The sequence below is a fragment of the Denticeps clupeoides genome, chromosome 16 (assembly GCF_900700375.1).
Source record: "Denticeps clupeoides chromosome 16, fDenClu1.1, whole genome shotgun sequence".
Classification (NCBI taxonomy): Eukaryota; Metazoa; Chordata; class Actinopteri; order Clupeiformes; family Denticipitidae; genus Denticeps; species Denticeps clupeoides.
In genome coordinates this window covers 16,416,314-16,433,920 of record NC_041722.1, presented here as the reverse complement: position 1 = coordinate 16,433,920, position 17,607 = coordinate 16,416,314, and the positions used below count along the sequence as shown (strand labels likewise).

Below are 17,607 nucleotides of genomic sequence, written 5' to 3'. Positions count from 1 at the left end.
AGATGAAACACCTTGATGGCAGACATGTCGTCCAGGATGATGATGGTCCCATTCACAGGTCACAGAACAGTTGAATATGAAAATGAAAGAGAAAATGCGAGGCAAGTAGTGATGGATCCATAGTTCCATTATCATGATACCACGCCTTTACAGTCCATCATTGTTCCGGTCCCCAAGAAAACCCATCCTGCCTCCCTGTAGCCCTCACCTCAGTAGTGATGAAGATCTTTGAACGGCTGGTAAGAGACTTCATCATTTCTTCACTACCAGATACACTCGACCCACTACAGGTTGCATACCGCCCCAACCTATCCACAGACGACGCCATCACATATCTCCTGGACACTCGGAAGGGAAATTATGTTAAAATGATTTTCATTGACTACAGTTCAGCATTTAACACGATAATCCCTTCCACACTCACCACCAAGCTGGAGCACCTGGGACTCAGCTCATCTCTCTGTCAGTGGATCTCCAACTTCCTAACCGGGAGACCACAGGCAGTAAGGATGGACGGACACGTCTCAGCCTCCATCACCCTCAGCACTGGAGCCCCCCAGGGCTGTGTTTTGAGCCCCCTGCTGTACTCCCTGTACACATACGACTGTACAGCCACTACTAACTCCACCACCATCATCAAGTTTGCTGACGACACTGTCGTGGTGGGCCTGATCTCTGACAACGACGAGACAGCCTACCTGGAGGAGGTTGGAAATCTGGTGAACTGGTGCCAGAGGAAGAATCTCCACTTGAACGTCAGCAAGACAAAGGAGTTAATAGTGGACTTCAGTACAAAGCAGGAGAGGACCTACCAGACCCCTGTCATCAGCAGGAGCCCAGTGGAGAGAGTGGACAGCTTCCGTTACCGCGGTGTTAACATCACGCAGGACCTGTCATGGTCCTGTCACATCAACACCGTGGTGAAAAAGGCCCGGCAGCGTCTTTACCACCTCAGACGCCTGAGAGACTTCAGACTGCCCTCCAAGGTGCTCAGGAACTACTCCTGCACCATAGAGAACATCCTGATGGGAAACATCTCAACCTGGTTCGGGAACTGCACCATGCAGGACAGGCGAGCCCTACAGAGGGTGGTTCGATCAGCCGAACGAATCATCCGTACCAAGCTCCCTGACCTTCAATCTATCTACAGCAAACGGTGCTGCACCAGGGCCAGGAAGATAGTGAAGGACCTCAGCCACCCCAACAATGGACTCTTTTCTCTGTTGCGATCAGGGAAGCGTTTTCGCTTCCTGAAGTCCAACACAGAGAGAATGAGGAGGAGCTTCTTCCCGCAGGCTGTCCGAGCTCTCAACAACAACAGTACATAGAACACCAGCACTTTCACCTCCAATCACTCTGGACTCTTTGCACAAATCACTTTGCACAAAATCACTTTGCACAAAATCTTTGCGCTTTTTACTGTACTGCTCTTTTTTTAAACATTGTCTTTCCCTCTTTTGCACACCTTCACCCAACCAGTTACACATATTTTATGTTAAATACGTAAAAGTGTAATATTTGGTTATGTTTGCAATATTTGCATATTGGGTTTCATTGTATACTTGCAACATTTGCAATACTGTGGTCCGTAGCAGTCGCAATATCATATACTGCATATCATACCGTGTATGACTGTGTATGTGACAAATAAAATTTGAATACAGGTGCACCTTACTTTCTGAACAATAAAACTAAATTCTTGTCTAATTTCAGATCTAGCATACAGAGGAGTCTTCACTAACGTCAGACTTGTTCTGACACCCCCATGCACAACAGGTATTACCAGTGGCAGGTCCAGGTGACATAAGCAGTAACTCTGGAAACTCACATGACATGAACCTTCAGGTCACCAGACCTCAACCCGACTCAAATGACTATGGGAGATTTTGTGATTGTGAAACACAGCAGCACAGCACACAGTGACACTCAACGAAATGTGTCCTCTGAATTTAACCATCACCCTTAATAAGCAGTGGGCAGCAGTGAAAGGTGCCCAGGGAGCAGTGGGTGGGGACGGTACCTTGACCAAGGGGACCTCAGTGCCACTTTGGCGGTTCGGAATTTGAACCTGCAATCTTCTGATTATCAGTCTGCTTCTTTGCCCGCAAGGCCACCACTGCCTCATAAAACGCACCAGACACCCACGTGTGACATTGCTTTGTACACTCTTTAGAAGCACTAAGCAGCTTTTTTTTGTTATGGAGGTACAGGTCAATCATTTTGTGACAAATGGAATAGGGTCCATTTCTAGGGTCCCTCACACTATTTTTTACCTTATTTCACAGATTTCCAGTACAGTGATTTGCTTCGGAGAAGTCACCATTCTGAGTGGTGTTATACACAGAGCTTCAGAAGAACTCTGAGAGCTGGCGAGGGTCCCGGTGGATCCGGGCTGACGTGGACATCTGGTGCGGCAGGATCTGCAGCGCTTCCTAGAAGGTAAGGTAGAGGCACCTGGCCAAAGTGGACAGCGAGAGGGCAGCTCTAATTGGGCTTCTGCTGGCTGGCAGACTGACTGACTCGGGCATTTTCTCAGAGCTGAGAGCGAAAACCCAGTGTGAAATGCTGCCATCACAACAAAAAGCTCCCTGATTTGGACGTTTTGCCTTGTTGGCTTTGTTTTTATTATCTTTTTATTACATAACCACATGTGTTATTTCATAGTCTTAAGTTTTATTCTATAGTGTAAAAAAATGCAGAAGTGATGTGATTGTCATTGTGATACAATGCAGCACAGCATACGGTGACACAACGAAATGTGTCCTCTGTATTTAACCATCACCCTTGGTGAGCAGTGGGCAGCCATGACAGGCACCCGGGGAGCAGTGTGTGGGGACAGTGCTTTGCTCAGTACTTTGCTCAAGTCAAATTTTCATGTCATGGGATCTTTAAAAAAAACATCAAAACAAAAAACTAAAGTTTTGGGTGTGAGTCACGTAATTCAGCAGTGTGACTTTCTGCAACTGAGGCCTAGTAAACATTCCAGGAATTCCAACCTGTGCTCACTGTAAGCTATCACAGTGTAATCACATAGATTATGAATCCTTTAGAACATAATGGCATTATCTTTTAACATGCAGACAAAGACACGGTGCATTAGAGAAAGAGCAAATGTACCAGACCCATGCCGATGGCATATAATATTTCCATTATACTGTAAAATCAACTCCTGCTAATTCGACCCTTTTTATTATTATTTTCATGGTTCAGCACCTGTATTTCCTGTAATGAGAGTTCAGCCAGGATGAGCGAGATGGCTCCCTATCTCTCTAATGGAACTTTAAAGGCTAAATAAGCATAAGATAACCATTTGACATAAGCTTCCTGAGCTCTGACAGTAATGAACAGTCGGCCATGTATTGTTTGAACCGTGTTCGGCTGGATCAGAAAGGGGCCGGCAAGTGAGGAGGGTGGGTGCTGGGTGTAGACGCAGCTGTACTTTAGACCGCCGCTCAGCATCGGCGTTCCAGTAACAACAAGCATGTTGCGCTGAGACCCCCTTCAGAGGCGCATTCATCAAATCTTCATAAAAAAAAAAAAGTCATTAAACTTCAAAAAGGTCTGATTGGGGGAATTTAAACAGCCTCCAAAGTTTCGGTTAGTCTTTGAAGCGTTAATGAAAACTCAAGATAACCCAGAAATGCCTATAGAAATGGCTTCAGTTTCTTCAATACAGAAACCATTATGGCAAGAGGCAAATAAACAAGACCAGTGCGATATTGTGTGGATCTGTATTCATGTCATCCGACATTTTCTTGTTTCCAAGGCCACAGAGTTGAACCCTGGCTGCATATCACACGAAGCCACGCCTATTTATGACACGGGAGTTTCTCCCTTCGCCTGTTTCTTTTTCCATTCTCTCGCTCTCGAGCTGTTGCTCTCTTTATTTAGTTTTCACTCTCTTCCCTGATAAGTTGGCTCCTGGCAGATCAATAATTCATTAGGCGCTAAAACCCAGCGCAGAGATGATTTATTTCAGACGGGCTCCGAACGGATTTGGAGGGGGAGCTGCAGCTGCACCGGTTGACCCCCATGCCCAGCGGCCTGGAGACTCTAGGACTGCGGAGCCTGTTTTTCTTAAAGAGCGTACGGTACTTTATTAAGCCTGCGTTTATTAATGTTTTTGTTTCACTTTAATCCTAACACTACGACCTGGCCCGCTCGCTCCGAGAGGGCAGGAGCGTGGGTTCACAAATCTGTTTTCAATGAAAATATCATGGCTCAAGAGCTTAAATGAGTTAGACCTACACCTCCCCACTGAAAAGCATAGCCAGCTAAATTGAAAAAGATGCAATCTTCACTTTCTCCAAAAGTTTCAAAAGCTAGAAAAAAAATGCAAGTACGCTGAAGCCGTCAACAGTTCCCATTGACTTTTCTGCCGAACTGAATTGTTGGTAAGTCGCTAATAGAATTGATTCAATTCTCCCAAATGCACTGATCCCACTTTAAAAAGCTATATTGTCACGAGCAAGAAACAACGATTGGTGGCTGCTCCTGTGCTCACTGCATGCAGACACGGCCACCTTTGCCATGCAGGGAGCGCAGGACAATGCAGCCACTTAACTTGTAATAATCCTGACACGTTATTCCATACCACATTCCCATTCCACACATCAAAAAGTACAGCAACACAGACAGAGCTCTGACAGATCAGCAGAAGCCTGTGATCCCCGATACATGGCAGCTGTCTGAGCCATCCTCTCTCCTATGGCGTTGAAGCCAAAACCCTTTAATGCTTTAAAAATACTGCAAACACTGTAAACCCATCAAACTGATTGCCCGATCATTAATGTGCTGGCATTTTGAGCACTTTCCACAGAATCTGCACAATCAAATTTAAAGGACATGAAAATAATAAATCCACAACAACCAAACAAACAGCTGAAATGACATAAAACACAAAACATCTAAAAACATTTCAGAACAATGCACACTCAATTTACATTTGATATATGTATATATATATATATATATACACACACATATACACACACATACCTATGTGCATATCTATTTTAATTAAAAATATAATTGTATATAATTGTACACCGTTGCTACGTACAGAAGCAGCAAAGAGTGTTGCATGATGCTCGATGTGAGAGATGTGAATCCAACGTGACTGACGACACCGTGGCTGATGACACCAGATCACCAGAACATGTCACCACAGAATCGTTGCTGATAATATTGCCAGATATGGACAGTGTTATAAATAATAATATCCAGTGTTATATAGATTGTAGAAAAATCAGGAAAAAAATCATGACAAGATCATATATGGCTGGTAATGCAGTAAATCATGCAAATAATTAAGCGCAAAACTTTTAAAAATGTTACATGGGACATTGCATGGGTCTATTGCCTATGTTAAATTTGCCTGCTCAAAAATGCAAGTACTGGTCAAGTGATTAAATTGTATGATAATCAGATGGAAAACTACCAAGCAAGGGCGAGGGGAGGGGCTTGGGTCACATGATTAATGTGTCAGCTCTGCTTGGTGCACCCTGCAAACTTGAATATTTTATATATTAGTGAATCCAATTCAGCTTTTGTGCTGCTTTAGGCTGTTCTGTTATATCTTGTTGAAAGTCACTTCTCTCTGTTTCCATTAAATTACATTTGCACACTGCTATATATTTCATTTGCTCAGCTGTAAGTTTTCTTATCAAATGACTACAAATGACTTTCATTTACTTAGCTTTTGCACAGTGTCACAGACTGATTTGTGTCATATTTCACTACATAGAATAACTCCTACACCTCTATGACACTTCTGAATCTTCCTTACAGAACATTTTAAATGTTACTTAAAACGGCAAGACAAACTCCAGCCACACTGCTGGTTCTTAAGCTCCTTAAACATTAACAGAGTGACGTCTTGTGATGTCACTTCTTCTAGTAAAATGATACAGAATTGCGTTTAATGCCCACATAAAGTTTTAAACTAAACTACTGTAGGTGAAAAGATTGAAATAAAGAATAATTGAGGCCCGAAGAATAATTGAGGCCTGAACTGTGCCCGCCATGATGAATGTTTGTATGTAAAAGAGCCCAGTTCCTGCCGGGGGCAGCTTCTTTCTCTTCCGCCGACTCTGGAGACCCTTGTCCAGATGCCAGGAGACCCCATTTTGGCGAGGACTTCACTGCTCGGGCTCTCTGTTTTCCCACGAGTGAACAAAAGGGGCCGGGGGAAAAAACTCAGCTTCTGGGCCACCAGGCCACTCAGATCACCAGCACAAGAACAGTCAGCTCTCTTTCTCACTCTCTCTCTCATGCACACACACAAACACACACACATGCAAACTGGGGAACTGGAAATGACACAGCTTAATGCGCTGGGAGGAAAACACCAAGCCACTGTGTGTTCTCAGGCTGCACGAGAGCTGGAGCTTCGATCTGCAGCTTCACACGCCTTCATGCTGCGCATGGGACGTGCGTGAGCGAGAGAACAGAAAGGAAGCTAGAAAGAAAGAAATGAATGCATCCACACTGATTCATCAATTGCTCGCACATGCATGCAAGTCAGTGGAAGCGTCTTGGTTATTAATAGACGTGACATCACAGAACATCAGGTCCCCTGCTCCCCTTCATGTTAAAGCCTATCAGAGCCACTAAGAGGATCATTAGACCTGCCAAACCCCACATACTAACACACACAGAAAGTGTGTGTGTGTGTGTGCGGCTTCAGGCTAACCTCACTAATGAGATACACCTCTCTCTGCCGAATCGGCTGCAAAGTAAAGCCTGAGTGACCCCGGCCATCAATCAGAGAGAAGCACGGGGGCCGGGGCTTAGCACCGGCGTGGCCCTGACAGGAGCCGGCTGACGGGGCGGATGAGCGATGGGCCGCTCGGCTCTCCTCTGTGCCCTGACCGATAGCTGTGTCCACAATGCAGGCCGGTAGCCCAGGGGACAGCCGATCGGCAACCGGCCACGCTCAGGCAACTGTCACCCGGAGGAGACCCCAGGGAGGACAGCCGGATGCAGGCCTAGTCTTCCTTAAAGCACATATTACACACAAACGTCGATGCCAATTCACCAACACCAGCTTCACCTTCACCGCTACACTATCAAGGTGCAGGGCAATTAATCATTTACACTCGACTATTATCCCAAAGCGGTCCACCTCGCGTGCGTTGCAGCACTGCGTCTCTAAGACTAAACATGGAATAATCTGACGCGTCAGTGCTAATGGCGCGTACCACAGCCTTGTTTTCCACCGTACTTCCAACAGGGACTGGTTTAGCAACTGCTTGGTTTAGCAAATCCTACAAATTCCCACGCTATACTGTTTATGGTCGGCGCCAGTAGAGTGGCTGACTGTGGTTGTGCGGTTGTGAGAATTTGTTGTCGGGCACAGGCATGACTGAGGAGAGAACGAGTAGCCACTAGCTGGTTAGCATGCTCACTTTATGGTCCTAATTTGGTGGTTTCATTTACTTTAATAAACGACACAGTTTGAATGTGCTTGTAATGTTGTAAGCTGAGTCACTAACAAATTGCAGATAACAGTGCCATTGAACATCAGGAACGCTTTTACTCAGTGCTAATGAACACCCAGAGAATTGTGGGGAAACAAGTAGTCCATCAAACTGCATCGGGTTCTGAACACAACATGCTAACTGCCTCACCTGGAACAACGTATGTTTGGGGCAGTGGTGGCCTAGCGGTTAAGAAAGCGGCCCCATAATCAGAAGGTTGCCGGTTGGAATCCCAGTCCGCCAAGGTGCCACTAAACAAAGCACCGTCCCCACACACTGCTCCCCGGGCGCCTGTCATGGCTGCACACTGCTCACCAAGGGTGATGGTTAAAAGCAGAGCACACATTTCACTGTGTGCACCATGTGCTGCTGTGTATCACAATGACAATCACTTCACTTTCACTTTAGCTATAAGCTCTTCAAATAGTCAATATTATAATAAATAGTCAAAATTAAACTGTGAGATGGCAGCATGACATCCTGTGTTTGGTGGCCGAGGCACAGAAACAGCCAGGTCGGTCACCGACACTGAACACTTCCCTCAAAACTGCCAACTGCTGTCTGCAACAACAAGATATGTACTCTGCACTCTGTACAAACACCCAAGTGCACCTCGTACAGCAATTTATCTCCTGGTCCGTACACCAGCCTCCAACCTGACTCTGATAACTTCTATTCGCTGAACGCTGGTGGAAAACATCAAAAAAATGTTCATACGGAATCTGTACGATGTATGATCAATAATCAATAATTAGAAATCCCATAAGGTATTTCATTAGCACGACCAGGTAAAGATCTCTGTTTCCTCTGACTGCGCAGACATACTTGGCCTGTTACGCGCAGTCGTCTCACATGCTTCTACAGCCAATCAATGCACGATGCAACACAATGGTGTCAAACTCACGATCGTTTAATATAGATCTATTATAATGGCCCGCCGATATGAAGCGCTGATAACACACAAACTACAGATCCCATAATGCAGTGCTTCAGTTGCCTTGCTGAACACGTGGTGACACAGCAAACAACGATGAGAGGTTTAAGTGCGGATTTGCATGGCCGAGTTGCAGTCACGGACGACGCAAAGAGCATCGCCATCAGACTTACAGCAATAAATGGGAGAAAGCCCCCAGTTTTTAGGTAGAGGCGCTGTTCTTAGAAACGTTTTGTAGGTAAAAGTTGCATTACACACTATAACAGTCTATGATATTTATTGTTATTGATGTTATTGAAGCAGATTTTGTGAGCAACGTCTGATTGGAAATCACGTGTGTATGCAATACTTCAACATTTAGGATCTGGCAACACTGCTACTGACAGCAGGTTTGTTTGGTTTTGGTTTATTCACATTATGGCAATGCTGAAATATTAGTGTGACAGATTACTTCAGTTGAGCCAGTGTTTTTTTTCAGTGTAGGATGTTGAAACCATACAGAGATCTTCAGTGTTTCTGATAGAGAACATGCTCATCACAGATGCTGTACAGTAAGGAACGTCAGACGTTTCCATTTTTGACACTTTAGCATTTTTGACACTTCAAAGATCACCGGCATGAGAAACGGGACCCTTCCTCAACTCCACTCGAATTAGACAGAGAAAAAAAGGCAGCAAGTTCACCAACGCTGCAGTCCCCCCCCTACTCGCTTCTCCCAAGCTCGGAGATTGGGCTGTAACTCAAACACTCCAGCCAGTTCCGGCGACTGGCCTCCGGTCCAGGCTCGGGGCCAGGGGACTCTGGTGCGCTCAGTGACCAGGAAGGAGGGGGGTCAGTCGGGGTCAGTACTCACCGCTGTAGAAGCGGATCATGCAGCTCAGGTCCGAGTTGGCCGCCTCTCTCTGGATCCGGAGGGGGTCCTCGTAACCCATGGCTGCCAGGTAGTCGTACACCATTTGGAGAGGACACTCAGAAGGGTCCAGCCTCCTGCGGACATGGAGAGCGGGGCGGCATGAAGTACTAAACTGTGTACAGTCACACACCACTCGCTTGGGAGATGAGTGTTAATATATGTTAACAAACTGTAATTCTGTGTTTAAACGCACAGTACCAATTCAATTATCTATTTCACAAAAACATAGAGATCTCTGCAACGAAAACACAAAAATCTATTTATGATATTTTTTCTTTTACCTGTTTGTTTTCATTATTTATATTGATAGTATGCTGATTGCTCTGCAAATCTCATTGTGCAAGACATATTGTACACATTAACAATAAAGACATTTTATTCTATTCTATTTTATTCAAATCCCTACATAGTTTTTTTTGGTACCATGGTAATTACTCTGTAACAAGTGGACCATAATTGTACAGCTAACTATGAGTAGTATTTCCTTAAAAGTGTTTGTGCTTGGTCTTTGCTAATACATAAGTTCTAAGTACCAACACACCCAGACACACATGCATAATACACAATGTGGACACGGTCCGTCTGCACATAACTCACTCATAGGCAGTCACGCTACGTTTTCTTCCAAAGACAATGACATCCCAGCCCCTGCTTTATCTGGGCTTCTCAGTTGGAGTTCTCTTGCTGTCACATTAAATATCTCGGTACGCCGTGTTCATTTAAGTGCTCGGCGAAAGCAAATTAAACCACCAAATTAGGACAATAAGCAGAAAAGCTAACACATTACTAGATTCAAGAGAACACAACTCCCATCAACTCCAGCATTTGACGAATCTTGTCATCGGCATCATTTAATCTGATGTTTTTACATGGACTGGAGTGAAGCATGAGGGCCACACATCCAGCTTGATGGACACATCCATTGTTCTCTGGAAAGTTCTCCATTAAACATAGGTGTTCATTTATGCTCATATCTGATTGCAGACACTTATCAGGACACACACCCGTCCTCCTGTAGGCCTGCTGAGGCAGATGCGCGCACACACACACACACAAACACACCCACACACCAGCTGTTCTCACTGATGCAGATGGGTTCCTAGCAGCCCAGGCTGGAGCTCCTCCTCAGCTCTAATGTGACTCAGGCCGTTTCAGCACCGCTGCGCTACAGCCACGTTGGGAGGGGACAGCAGGGCTCCTGTGTGCTCCTGTGTGTCAGGGACACCTTCAAATTCAGAGCACACACTGCAGAATGGCTGCTCTCTCCCTCTAGCCTTCTCTCTCTCTTTCTTTCTCTCTCTCTCTCTCTCTCTCTCTCTCTCTCACACACACACACATTTCATCAGGAGGCTAAGTCTCCCTCTCTTCTGTATTTTTCGGAACACGGTGGGGATGGACGATACGGCCATTAGTGTAAATATTTGTGTGTGTCTGTGTGGGGGCCTTTGTTGGGCACCACACCCCCTCACTGATGCGACTGTGGTCAGCCGGCAGTGTTTACCAGACCGGCTGGTGTCTGCTGGTTGGAAGACCCAGCACCTGACATGGGATTTGGGTGGAAAAGAGCCAGGCGGAGGCTGTTTCTGTCTGCAGGGCGCACATACTTCCAATAAACACACACACACACACACACACACACACATTCACTTTCACTTATACGCTTATCTGGTCTTGAAGTCTTTGTGATAACATATGTTGTATCATGTCTAGATCAAATGGAACCCTACATTCTTCAAAGCTTTAGTGAAGACAATGAAAATATGCTCAATCTACATTTACATTTACAGCATTTATCAGACGCGCTCATCCAGAGCAACTTACAATCAGTAGTTACAGGGACAGTCCCCCCCTGGAGCAACTTAGGGTTAAGATTCTTGCTCAGGGACACAATGGTAGTACGTGAGATTTGAACCTGGGTCTTCTGGTTCATAGGCGAGTGTGTTAACCAATAGGCTACTACCACCCTACTAATCTAAAATCTAATCTACCACCCTACTAATCTAAAATTTGACATTTTACTTAAATAGACTCCTCAGCAGAGCTACAACCGATAAGAAAAATACACACACAGCCATCTGATTCCTTTAAATGAACCGGACAATGAAGGAAAAAGAGCCATCGACCCCAGTTTACCAACTGAACATCCTCAACATCCAGAGTCAACGTCCCGAGCAGCTCATGCTGATAGAAAAACACACACACACACACACACACACACACACACACAGACAGATCTTATGATCTTAGCCTTTAAATGGCACAAGGCAGGGGTTGAATAAAATGTTCATCAGTCCATTCTGGCCCTAATGACGACTAGGTTCCTGCTGCATCTGGCCCAGAACCACGTGCCGACCACTTGTGGAGGGCCCCAAAAGCGCGACCGCTTCATGCACAAGCCTTGAAAAAACAAGAAATGTAAATCCGCAGGTAGCCATGTTTTCTAGCTCCAGCTGAGCCAGACAATGTGAGACGGCGATGCAAAGTGCACACAGCCAACAAGGTGTGTAATTGGACAGGATCGTGTTAAAAGCTGGACTTCAGCCCTGTTCATGTGCTATCCTCTGCGGCCTATTTAATGCATCATAGCGCGGAAGAATGCAAAACCAAAAATAGTCTGAGAGGCAAAAAAAAGAAACTTCCCGGTTTCATCCTGAAGATGAGAGGAAGAGAGGGTGTAATCCAACCATGTAACACACTGGTGTGAACGTCTGGATCCTTTCACGAGGCCAGCAGTCACCCAGACGGTGACCGCTCCTCTCCATGGGTCACCCAGGGTCTGTGTGTCTCTGTTCCGTTATGCACAGCTTGTCCCAGGCTAACGTTGGACCAAGGAAAAGAAATGTTGTGTCATGCAGTGGGACAGACAGACACAATGGCCTAAATGGCCAAAATGTGTCTACACTTGTGTGATCTGTGTGTTTGCGTGTATGTGTGTGTGTGTGTGTTTTTTAAATATATATATATTCTTCTCAAAGAACACAACACAATACACGCAAAGGTATTATACATCAAGTAAAGGGTGGTAGCAGCCTAGTGGGTAACACTCGAATATAAACACAAAGACCCAGGTTCAAATCCCACGTACTACCATTGTGTCCCTGAGCAAGACACTTAACCCTATGTTGCTCCAGGGGGGGACTGTCCCTGTAACTACTGGTTGTAAATCGCTCAGAATAAGGGCATCTGGTAAATGCTGTAAATGTAAATGTAAACCACTGAGCCTGGGTGGGCAGGGCAGCACCCTTCCACCTTAGTAAGATCCCAGGCCAAGCCAAAAGGGAGAGGTAACGTACGACACTGTAAAGAAGTCAGGTGTGCATCAGCCTCACCAGAGGTGCCAAAAAGTGCAATGTGATCTAAATATGTAGGTACAGAATAACAGAGCTTCTCTATCTCACTAAGCCCAACTACACCCACCACAGGGCACACGCACTCACACCTTCCGCCACTGGAGGGGCGGGAGGAAACCGGAGAGACCGGAGGAGAGCCTAAGGGCGGCTACTGCTTTTGTGCTTGCACCTGTGTGGTTTTGGCATGACTGTGTGTGAGGCTGTCACCTGATCAGGTCTCCGTGCAGCTGCAGGTAGAGGTCCTGCTGTCCGTCTCTTTGGGCGCACAGCTCTCCCACGGTGCTGCTGGTGGAACACAGCACCAGCCGCAGGTCTGGCTGAGGCGTGCCTGACGCTTGTGGGCCGGGGACCGGGGCGGGGGGCTCGGTGGCCCCGTACATAACCACGCAGCCGCGCTGAGTGTCCCCCTTCAGCCAGTCGTGCTCTCGGGACCCAAACCGAGTTTTTCTGGTCACACACCCTCGACTGCCGTTCCTCTTCATGTTGCGCTGAAAGGGGGAAGTGGGTATAAAACCGAGATTAGATGCCATCGCTACACCTATTAACTTCACCTCAAATTAAATATCCCTTCATTTCAGTTGATGAATAGTTTTATCAGTACTGATTGGCTGATCTTGCTAGGATAGGGTGGGCTAAAAATATAGAATTTGGCATGTATTTTCTGGTATTGCGTGTTTAATGTCGATGTAATAATCGTATCATTAGCATACTAATTGAAATACTGCACTTTATTACATGCACCAGTAGCAACGGATGATTGTAATGGCTCTAAATGAACGTGAGGTGATTCGGCACCCAAGTCGCCCAGTGCCGAGGCCCAGATATTAACGCGCAGCGCCCCAGTGATGCGGGTGCCTGTGTCTGAGGCAGTCAGCTCAGCCAGGCATCAGGTCATTAGGCAGACTGATGAAGTCATCCTCCCACGCTGTTGTGGTTTCCTGGGCCTAGCAGGAGCGCGGCAGCTACAGCAGAGGCCCCGGCCGAGGCAGCAGTCAGTCCGCTTGGCAGGGAAATCTCCGGCATCACCAAAGGCCAAGTTGTACGCACGCAAGGTCAGGGACGCACACAGAGAAAATAAATCGACAGAGGGGGACACTGCAAGCATGCATGCATTCCTGTGCACCTCAATAAACACGCGCATATTCAAATGCCACTCATGGTGGACCATGGCCACACTCTCCACACGTCCTGTGATCAAGACAACCTGCCACTTAAAGGAATGTGACAGAAGCTGCCACCTGACGTAGCGCAGCTCTCATCGCTCCATCACAGCCGGCCCGTCATGACACACACAGGAGGTTCCACCGGCCGCCATAACCCGTCCAGACCCCAATGAAGTCACAATCACAAACATCTTCATAATAACAGCTGTTATTACTCTTGTTGGATTTATTACTGTGTAATTACTAACAGCGTTCGATATTTGGGGTGCACTCCGGACACCACACGCATTAAGATCCACAAGATGCCGGGTTTTGTGCATTTTTTGTTGCGGAATGCAGCCGCGACGGTGCACGGCGGCACGGTTACGCGCGGCCCTACATCCGACCACCATTCATCGATTCCCACGCGAGGTTGGCGCGCAGGCGGCTGACGCGCTGCCCGGCGCACCTTCAGGACCCGTATGCCCGTTCCGCCGCTCCGAGCCGGGGCTTGGCGGGCTCCTGCTTCGCGGACCACCGGGTTCGGCGGATCTCCCTTGGCAGCCCCACTATGCTCGACGCCGCCTCCATTTTTTCGGTCGGCATCGGTACTTTGCACCGTCTCCGCCGTCTTGCCCTCGTCCTTCATGTCGCGGGTGTTCTTCAGGCGAGAAATCCGAGCGCAGCGTCGCAGCACACGGCTGGTAAATTCCGACAGTGGAGGCGGCAGAAAAAGCCCATCCTGGTTCGGTGAGACGCCATAATAAGACCGAACCTCACGGCTGTCAGATAGACCCGATCAATAAACATTAGGGAGGCGGTGCTGATGACTATTCACAAGGCACTTCCGGCCTCGCCGAGGTTGCTCGGCCAATGGACATAAAGAAGGCGGGGCAATTTATTATCCATGAAGCGCCGCCCCTAGCTGTGAGCTGAGCCAATCAACAAACACCACGGAGGCGGGGCTAAATCTTTTTCATATGCCGCTTTCAGTGCCGGGGTTGATTAACGCACGCACGCTCACCGGAAGTGGTGACCTTTAATTCCAAGAGTCTGTTTTTCTTTTTCTGGCCCATTATTACGTTACGAACGAAGAGATAATTAGATCTTAATTAATTACAGGATCCCAGCACGCCTTCATCCTTAAACTTTGGACAGTTAAGGAGTTTACAAGAAAGAAAGACACTCGCTTTTACAAGAACGGAGGGAACACATTAGATTTGGAAGTAAATCAATAAGCAAATAAGTATACCACAGATTAGTTTGTTTTTGTTTGTAATCATGAAGGGCTTCCGTAGGATTCCTAAACATTTTTGATAGATCAATACCTGCACCAGGAAGTCAGTGCATTTCTTTCAGTGCAAACAGTTAGACAACGCAACGCCATTGTTCCTTTAATGAATCACACATATATATACACACACACACACACACACACACACATATGACATATGCACATTCACATACACACACAAAATACTGCGCAATACCATTTAAGAAGCAAGCAATTAGATTTTATTTATTGTTCTCTGAGCAAAATGTTCTCCATCTGTAGACTGTTCTGGTAGCACATCTCTATATTATTAACTCATCATTAGTAGCGTGATTTAGATGGGCCCTTCCTGAACTATTTCAGTTACTGTTGGGAAGATGAAAAACCCTACTGACAAACGGTCATAGAACCGTATGTATGCTGGATAGTCCAGAATGTGTGCAAGCAACAAACCAGAGAGAAGACAACACACTTAACAAGTTTTGAGTTTTTTTTTTATTATTATTATTATTATTATTCTCTTGATCATTTATCCAACCCAAAGACAATAATACACAGCATACGTCTAAAATATCCCATCTAATAGTTTACAGCCTCTCGTGTTTTAACTCATCTTCTTTAATATGTTCAGTCCATTCACTCGTTGAAGACACTGGACTTTGATTCAGCTCAACGTCAGACCCATTAGGAAAGTTCAGTTTTTCCCCATCAGTTTAATCAAATGTGGTGGTAGGCCTACAGCCAGTGTAAAATTAGGGGGCACAAATAGTTTAACTTCTCAAAAAAAAAAAAAAAATTCATTTTTCTTTTCACAAAATTAAAAGGAAGCATGGAAAGGAAAATATACTTCTCCAAGCACACTCCTGACTGTTGCATGGATGAGAAAATTCACCTGCCAATCATGGCGCAGTTACAGACAATTTTCTGATTTACCCTCCCCCTCAGACCAGAATAGAAAAAAAAAAAAAAAAAAAAAAAACTAACTCTCTCTTCTGTATTACAGTATCCTTCTGTCCAAAATGTACAAGCAATCAATAAGATGTGGTAAATCTGTGGTATTACAACTGTTCTCTTGCATTTTCCAAAGTTTACATAAAGTAGTAAGAAATGGCGTTATTTACACTGGTTCTCACATGCAGCTCTGAAGCTGAAAATGAGAGACACACACACACACACACACACACACACACACACACACACACACACACACACACAGATGTGCATGCATGCATAAGCACGCAGTCTCATTCACGCAGACCCATCAAAGAAATAAAGGTAAGAGCTTAAAAAAAAAGCAGCACAGAGGAGCTTTCATGTTCTTACTCAGCAGTGCCATAACTCCAGTGTAATTTACCCTCAATCCTTCACAAATTTGTAGAAAGCTTAAAAAAAAACAACAAAACAAAAAAAACTATGATTTATTTAAAATAAAAAAAATAAAAAATAAAAAAAGTGGAAGAAAAAGAGGAAATTGTCAACGCTACTCCTCTTGCCTACAGCCAATGGTTTTGTGGCTCCCCCTGCTGGAGAGCAGCGCAGCGCACCACACACTGAGAACTTCGAACAGGAGCAACATGGCCACAATTTTCCCAGTGGGTTCCCCATGGTCTCAGCAACTGAACAGAGAAAACGCATGCCACTTGAGAACTGGATGAAAGAAGGCGGGTGGGGGAGTCCCGGAGCAGACGAGCATGATGTGACTCGGCCGGCCTTGGTGACTGTACAATGACAAATGCGCTCATTCCATTACATGATCATCTCAGCCCCTGCCTGGCCCATGAGGTGCACCCACTAACAATCTGTCACTGAAAGCCAGAAGGAAAAACACTTCTACCGGTAGGTAGCAAAGCTACAAAGACATTTCATACCCAAAGAAATAAATTTTCTCTGCCACAAAAAATGGGGGACCTGAAAGCCAGTTCTCTGGTACTCAACATTTTAAGGCCAACTTTGGCCCATCGGCCATTTGCACTTTCCACAGCGGTGTTTCTTTTTAAACTGCCCTTCAAATGCAGCCCCAGAGCCATCTTTCTAATGCCCATCACCCAGTAACCGCTCAGAAATGGCCAACTGTGCTACGTGAAGAAGAAATTCAAGGGGCAAAAAAGGGGCGAGGGGGAGAAAAAAAAAAAAAAAAAAAGCCAATTTAACCATTGCCTCCCATCGTTGGTAATTACAATCCCTAACTAATCTTAATAGGCCTTCAAACTGTATTTTATTTGATCTGATTGGTATTGTTTTACAATTATATACAATATACAGCAGATAATACATTTTCTTTAAGATACATTGGAACAAGGTAAGTCTTTAAATGAGACTATTTGGACTGGGGGTTAAGACAATGTACAGTGTGTACAGTATCGGAAGTTAGAAAAATGTCATTATCTAAACAAGGGCAATGAACTGGACAGTAAGCATCTTAAAAGCCCTCAATATGTACAGAAATAGCATTCTGCCGAAAAAGAAAAAAAATATATACCCCATATACACATAGCATCGTTCAAAAATATTTCC

At 45.6% G+C, this 17,607-nt stretch overlaps 1 protein-coding gene across 1 annotated transcript in view; it reads right to left on the bottom strand.

Moving 5' to 3' along the window:
- The window catches only part of phlpp2 (PH domain and leucine rich repeat protein phosphatase 2), a 44,853-nt gene extending 30,248 nt beyond the window's left edge, over positions 1-14,605 (bottom strand). Inside the window, exons 1-3 of the mRNA XM_028956446.1 lie at positions 14,290-14,605; positions 12,886-13,166; positions 9,269-9,402 (exon numbers count right to left, since the gene is read on the bottom strand). Coding sequence (XP_028812279.1) covers positions 9,269-9,402; positions 12,886-13,166; positions 14,290-14,469 — 595 coding nt within the window. The 5' untranslated portion in view covers positions 14,470-14,605. The remainder of the gene's footprint in view (positions 1-9,268; positions 9,403-12,885; positions 13,167-14,289) is intronic.
- Positions 14,606-17,607: the final 3,002 nt, after the last annotated feature.